General features: G+C 32.8%; 1 protein-coding gene across 1 annotated transcript in view; it reads right to left on the bottom strand.

Annotated features, from left to right (window-relative positions):
- Positions 1–680: 680 nt before the first annotated feature.
- ACTR3 (actin related protein 3) overlaps positions 681–7,508 on the bottom strand; it is a 44,563-nt gene continuing 37,735 nt past the window's right edge. Inside the window, exons 8-12 of the mRNA XM_014075800.2 lie at positions 7,261–7,434; positions 5,493–5,585; positions 4,459–4,584; positions 2,599–2,682; positions 681–1,838 (exon numbers count right to left, since the gene is read on the bottom strand). Coding sequence (XP_013931275.1) covers positions 1,743–1,838; positions 2,599–2,682; positions 4,459–4,584; positions 5,493–5,585; positions 7,261–7,434 — 573 coding nt within the window. The 3' untranslated portion in view covers positions 681–1,742. The remainder of the gene's footprint in view (positions 1,839–2,598; positions 2,683–4,458; positions 4,585–5,492; positions 5,586–7,260; positions 7,435–7,508) is intronic.

The following is a 7,508-nucleotide window of genomic DNA, read 5'->3' as shown; positions in this document are numbered from 1 at the left end:
AATTTATATGCAGCTTCCAATTTCTGCTTTACTCTTTTTTTTCACATCAGCAGGTAAACCAACCACTATGGGGATAGTTTCATGCGACATCCAAATTTGGATTTTTTTTTTCTTCCTTCCCTCTCCTGCTATTTTTCTCTATGCACTTTTTTTGTACTTTTCTTTCTTTGCATTAGTTTTATTTATCTCTGCATTTTTAAACTTCAATAAAAACTATTTTTAAAAAATTAGATTGAGATGGATTTGTAAGCCCTTAATAAACCCTAGTTCATAGCAAGCTTATTATCCTGCATTGTGTGAGCATATCTAACATAATTCTAGATTCAAGCATCATACTTGATTATAATATTGTTCAGACATTCAACATTTGTAAAGATGGATCACATGCAAGATGCGTTTTAAATGCCAGTCTCCAGTTATGACCACCCCGCACTTTCCCAAAAGTTTAAGATGGAAATTTATAATAATTCTGAATGATCAGAAACTTTCTTTGTTCAAGGCTTTCAGTCAAGGAGAGCTTTGTCGTGACATTCAGTTAAACGCAGCAATTCTTCCATTTTTACATACTCTACATACTTGATACTCAGCCCCACCAAGTCTGCTTCTGATTAAACATACCATCAATAAAGTTCTTATATTTGATTCCCTTGAGTTAGTTATCAAATTTGTGACACAAGACGCCAGGAATGCAACAGCTTTATTTACCAAAATCTCATGGAAAACATATATTTAATTAGAATTACGCTTCTAAAACTGCATTATGCTATTAAATAGATAACACACCACTTGCATACATGTATCCCTCTCATCTTTTCCAAATTAGGGAGTGAGAAACTGTGATTGCAGATTAGAAGGACCTTCACAAATGATTAATCAACGAAATTGAAAGGCCTCACATGAATATTAAAAAAGAATGTTGTGTCTTTATTTGAATGGTGGAATACACCCATTTTCGTAATCGGAATATTTGGTTGCAATTAGAAATGACACTACAGAACTGCAATACTTGTCCAACAGTCTTGTCTTTACTGTCCCACCCCTTCCCCAAGCAAGAAATAGAATGAAAATGCACCAAATAATCAGAAAGCACTAGCAGGCATCACTTAATCCAAGATTCTAGTCCCTCAGGTCCAAAAGCATTTGCCAAGTTGCATTATGTATGGAATGCAAGTGGAAGATTGGTCATATTTTGACATTACTAGAGATTTACATGATGAAACTCCATGTGGGCATTGTTAATTTTCACATTTCCCTCCAATTGGTCACTGGTATTTTTTCTTGTCAAATATTAACATTACTTTCAATCACTGATATTTTTTTCTCAATGTATAAAAAAGTAGGAAATATAAACAGGCTCTTGCATTGTACACAATTAAGAGTACAATAGAAGAATTATAGAGCTGACTATCTACATACCATCAAATCCCATCAAATCTTGGATATTCCATTAATATACAAAATATTAGGGCACAAAAAGAACAAAGACCAACTTCTTTAGTTTTGTTTATGCACAGCTTCAAATATTCAGTCAAAAGGAAAAAAAAACACTTTGAATTGTTTTGGCTTCCCACTATATCAGCATGTTGAGACAGTTATTAAAATATTCCTGTTTAATTGTGTTTGGTCTTTTTTTTCTTATTTTCAAGTCATGTTTCTTATCTTAATACCGACCATCCAGACAAACAAGCACTGAGAAAGACCATTTCCTTGCCTCGCTAAACTCAATTCATTAAATGTCAGATTTAAGACATAACTCCAAAAACTGGGTTGTGACGACAGATGCTAGGACCAATTTCTTCATAATCTTTTTTGGTGTGGCATACTTGGTAGAACTCAGGCTAAAAAAGAAGAGAAAAGAGAAAATTAAATTAATGCACTGAATCATATTGCAATTTTATATTTATTAAAATAAACATTTTGGAAAAAGGACAAAAAAATCCTTAAGAAACATTATTGTATTAATGTTATCATAAATAATGCAGCTATCATATAAAAATAAATGTTTCCAATCTTTGAAATGAAGATATAAGCAGTAAATTGGTGTTCTTGAATATTGTGTTCAGTTTTTATTGTACATTTGAAGGCTAGGTGCATGGCATTGCAGAGTAGATGGGCCTGAAGTTTCAAAGTCTATTCTTGTATTCTCAGAAAGCCATCTCAAATCATTTGAGACACTACTATTAAAAATCATGAACTACTCAAAGAGTTCAGTGTTTTTTCCCATTTGAAAAGGCTTAAAACCAAATAATGTACACTTCTACAAATTCATAAGTCTTATAGCTTATCCTAGATAAATATGCTCTTTAACCCTATTCTAAAATTTCAGAATATCATCTGGACCAGGAAGAGATAAAGATACGTATGCAGTTATGACTGGGCCTTTGATAATTGTATTCTATTTTATTTATTTATTTAAAACATCTATATAGCCATGCGCTTTCAGCCAACTCTAGGCAGCTCCCAATCAAAGAAATATTAAAGAAAGTTCTTTCTGAATATTTTTACATTTATTGTAATACCTATTACCTACTGTAATATTGCAATAATTGTTATAGTGAACCATATCTTCAGATTCCTTTTCCATTTTTGTAAACTTACTGTGGAAGCCAGCATTGATCCTCCAAACCAAACAGCGTATCTTTGCATATGATGAGTAATAACTTGTACATCAATAGGTTTTGGCTATAATGGAAAACAAAATCAGCATAAGATTAATTCCACAACATGTACAAGTTGACTTATACAAAATGTACTATATTGCAATATTACTTTGCATAAAAATAAATGCTTTAACATTATTCCGACGAATAAAGCATACTTACGACTATACCATCAAATCTATTGAGAATTGATTTACACAACTTTAACTCAATTTTTATTCAGTTTTAATTTATTTTTTGTTTAGTTTAACAAGAATCACTTGACTGATTAATATGATTTGCAGAGCCCTAGAGAGGAGGAAGATGGGCTCGGATTTTTTGTAACCCAATTCTCATATAGTCTCATAGCTGAACAACTTCAAGAAATAACACTAAAAATGTAATTTATAGATCAATAATCAATTACCAATTTGAAAATATATACTTTGGAGGTTTAACTTCTACATTTAATTCCTGGCATTTTCATCTAAAAATAATAGGCTAACTTTTTAGCAAAAACCTTACTGGGAAATAGTATGCATAGTATAATATAAATAAGTTTCTAATGTTTTATCTCAAATTAATATTAATACTTGTATTCTATCATTGGAAATATTTGTTTTAATTCCACTGCATTTTCTTGGTAAAAGTAGTACAAATAATTTAGCAGTTAAAGTTTAGCAAAGTGCCAAGCCACCTTTACTAAATTTATTTATAATAACTTATAATAATATAATAGCAATGTGTTTTTAAATTCTAATAAATCTCTTTTAAGCTCATCACATTTTTCATTGTAATCACTATTTATTTAGAAAATACTAAATACTTGTTATTCTTAATATGTTGCTTGAGTCAGAGCAATATCCAGAGTTGAAGCAAAATAACACCTAGTTTGGTACATGTTAGTAAAGATCAAAAGAAATTTTTAAACAAGATAAAGATTCTCAAAATTAGAGATGTGCCAAATATTTCAATTTGAACTATCTGAATCTTGAAAAGGCATTTCAAGCAGGTAAGGGATTCTTCAGTTTGTTTGTAGCTGGTTTTCAAATTTGAAACACTTCCAAATGTATAGAACAGGCCATTACAAATTTGCAAAATTGAGATGCTTCAAATTAACCTTATTAAATCACTTGCTTTGTAGAGGATAGTACTGAAGCTTCTATGGCAACTTCTTTCATAGTAGAGAATGAAAACTTTCTTTGAGGTAGATAAATTAAATGGACTGTTGCCTCACCAAGCCTAGAAGGTCTGTAACTCCATAGCTGGTTATTGCCAATATTACCTAATACTTGCAGGCACAAGCAATATTTAATTGCAATTGCTGAATAATACTAAAATGAATATGCTTTTAGTATCTGCTTTTCATGTTTTAAGATACACATGATCCATCAGAAGTATTGAAGGGACAATGAAAAATACAGTAATTAAATAAAATAATAATGAATAAAATAAAGTAAACCCTATGCAAATAATGAGGTAAATTGAAACTGAGCCAACTGGAAAAGATGCAGAGAAGATGAAGGACCCAAATCACTAGACGACCAATAGATCAACTGCCTATGAATTTCTGGAACACCAAGTACTCAGCTGCCTGCATTAGGTGGTAAAGATCACCACTTACCCAAACTGTTCATTTCAAAAGCATAGATCTGAGTACTTTCTACAGCGATAAAAAAGTTACGAAGATAACAAGGAAAATCAAATTATATGACTACTCAGTACTATAAGGATGTTGTTAAGTTTCCATTCCAAGCAAGCATTTAAATCAGAGCACATGTCATCCACATCAAAGCATTCTATTGTCTAGGAAACAAACCTTCAGTCTGCCACCACTCAGTTCTTCACTGAGTTTCAGTCTAGCATCCACAGTCCTTTTCAAGTCCCTCTGCAAACGCCGTCCAAAATCCCTGAACATTGTTGAGCCTCCAGAAAGGACAATATTCTGAATTAAAATTGCACAAACAAAATCAAATCATTTATGCAGCAGTGAAAATGAGATATTCACTTCTGGAATTAGGAATAATGGTAATAATGACATTTATAACCAGTCATAAAAGATAGAAAGACAGCTGCAATACATGTGACCTGTTCAAAGACTTTATTTCCTATACAGAAGGCAAAGTTATATCTTTTAAGTAATGCATTGAGCAATCTTAAAAAGGGAGAACAGCATTGCTCAAATATGCTTTCATCAATCAAAAAAATTTAATAAATTTTAACCAAACAAATTTACAGAACAAAAGAAAATCTTAAAAGTCAGGCAGCAGCTAAGAGGATTCAGATGAGATAAAATGACCTTCTGTTGACAGAAAGCATATCCAAGCTGGCTAGCACAGTTATCTCCAAGGCCCAGGGGATGGATTCCTGTGCAGAGGTCTACAAGGAGACATTTATTCTGGGAGGGACAGAATCTAGAGATCACAAAAACTCCTTTTCAGTTTCACAAACTAGACTGGCCTGCTAATCACATGACAACTGATTTCAGCAGTGTGTCTATGTTTAACTATGACCAAAATGTTAATTCCTCACATTGATAAGTTGTACTACATCAAATCATGTACAAATTCCATCATATTGGAAGACAGTACAAATAAAGCAATAAGCAGAAACAGCTTATATCAAGCTCAATTGTTATTATCCTGACATTTATATCAAATGATAAATGATAAATGATAAAATAAATGAAAATATTATTTCTAGTTATCTACATTAAGACTTCTTTAAAAAACTCTGCTTTTATCTAAAAGAGAGGGAGGGAGATTCTTAGGAAATAGGAAAAAAGATAGATGCTTTGCATCTAGCAACACCTTTTTACATCCATACTTTCTTACCTTCTCTCATTTAACTAACCTTATACAGTGGACGTCTAACATCAATAGGACAGTTCTGAATAACTTCATCTACTACTTCTGAGATGGGCTGTGTGAAGTCTGGATTAGCAAACTGAAAACAGAATAGGTATTCCTATTATTATTGTTATTGTTGTTGTATTTTTACTTCGCTACATTTCTGTCTCTTTTAGGATGGTGAACATACCTAATACTCCTGCCTCCTGTTTTCCCTTACAATCACCTTGGGAGAGTGGTCTGACAGAAAATGACTAGCCCAAAGTCACCCAGACAATTTTCATTCCTAGAGCAGGCCTAGAACTCACAGTGGTTTGTAGCCTTGTGCCTTAACCATTATCCCACATATTTTTTTAAAAAAAATAGAATGTAATGATTAGTATAGATTGTTCTAGCATCCTCAAGAAAATAAACTAGAAGAAAGATGGAATAAATTTAACAACTAGAGATAATTAGCCTACAAATTAAATGGGAAGCAATGTATGAAAAGAAAGATTTGGCTGGGAGTTTTATATTAAAAAGGCATAATTTAGGGAAGAATTATTTCTAATTAAAAGGAAAGTTAGAAAAATGAAGGAAAACAAACATCCACAACTTCTGCCTTGCTTTCTGTTATAATAGGCTTGAACAAGCCTATTAGACATCTACATGTCTGTAGATGTCTAAGACCATTGTGGTGAGGTAGTGATATAAAATAGATAGGACCAAATTTTCCGCAGGAATAGCTTTAGATTATGAGGGAAAATACCCTGAGCTGTGCTGGCGCAGTGGTTAGAATGCAGTATTGCAGGCAAACTTTGCCCACAGCCTGGAGTTTTATCCTGACCAGCTCAAGGTTCACTCAGCCTTCCATCCTTCTGAGATCAATAAAATGAGGACCCAGATTGTTGGGGAAAATAGGCTGACTCTCTAAACCGCTTACAGTGCTATAAAGCATTATGAAGCAGTATATAAGTAAGGGCTATTGCTATTGCTAAAATTTGAGCATTTCCCTCAGTTTTTTAAAAGGCTCTGTTAAGGTATTTTAGAGCTTATACTATACTTATTGTTTTCTTAACTCTAAATAATGGAATCCATGCCACCAATTTTCAGTAATTGTGGAAGTTTTAGGGCAATATATCTCTAAGGTATCCAGTTACCCATCTCTTAAGATAAATATAAATGTAGAGGTAGGGTTTTTCTTTCAAACATGCAACATTTCAGATAAACTTATCTTGACCTAGGAGGATGCAATTCAGCCCTTCAATCATACCACATCAAGTGACTAGCAATATCATTATGATTTAAAGCAAAATATTCCAGCTTCATAATACAGATAAAGGAATGCAATGTGCTTAATCATGCACACAAAGGTGGATCACAGAGCCACACAGAATTGCAGAGGGAAAACAGAATAGAAACATTTGTTCTGAGAGAAAAAGGGCACTTGTAAAGGCCAGATTCAGTTCACTGAAAGCCAATATGTGTCCTCTGATCACTTTCCTCTTTCTATTTTGCCTGCTGTTATCTTATGCTGAACAATTCAGAGTCCACCTACACATCTCAAAATGCTAAGCAATGAATCAAGCAGTTCAATATAAAAAATAGCATCAGCTGGGAGAAATATTTAACCTTACAGCTCAACATAAAAACTACACTGGTGGTATAATTAAACCAATTCACAATGGGAAGAGAGATACACCATTGGTGTAGGTTTAAAATGTAACAACCATCCCCTCTTTTACTTCAAATATTATTTAGGAAGAATTCACATATAATATGCTTCAATTTACCTCGGGATGAAAGAAGATTTCTGGCCCTAAGAATCTTTCATAGCCAACATCAATGGTAAATTCTTTCTTTGAGATAGCATTGATTCCAGTATATTGCTTAATCCACTTGGTACCATCTACATCATATTTATTAAATTCTTTCACTAAGTCTGGACAGACATAACTAAAACGTTCCTGGAAAAACAAAAACACATATTTGTTAAAATGACTAAATATCCAAGCTTTCTATCTGATCTTTGTTAGATATA

The sequence above is a fragment of the Thamnophis sirtalis genome, unplaced genomic scaffold, assembly GCF_051295495.1.
Source record: "Thamnophis sirtalis isolate CommonGarterSnake01/CBP01778 unplaced genomic scaffold, rThaSir2_p1.2 scaffold_1, whole genome shotgun sequence".
In the NCBI taxonomy this organism is placed as follows: Eukaryota; Metazoa; Chordata; class Lepidosauria; order Squamata; family Natricidae; genus Thamnophis; species Thamnophis sirtalis.
Note: the sequence above shows the minus strand (reverse complement) of the source record. Positions and strands in the feature narration are given on the sequence as shown.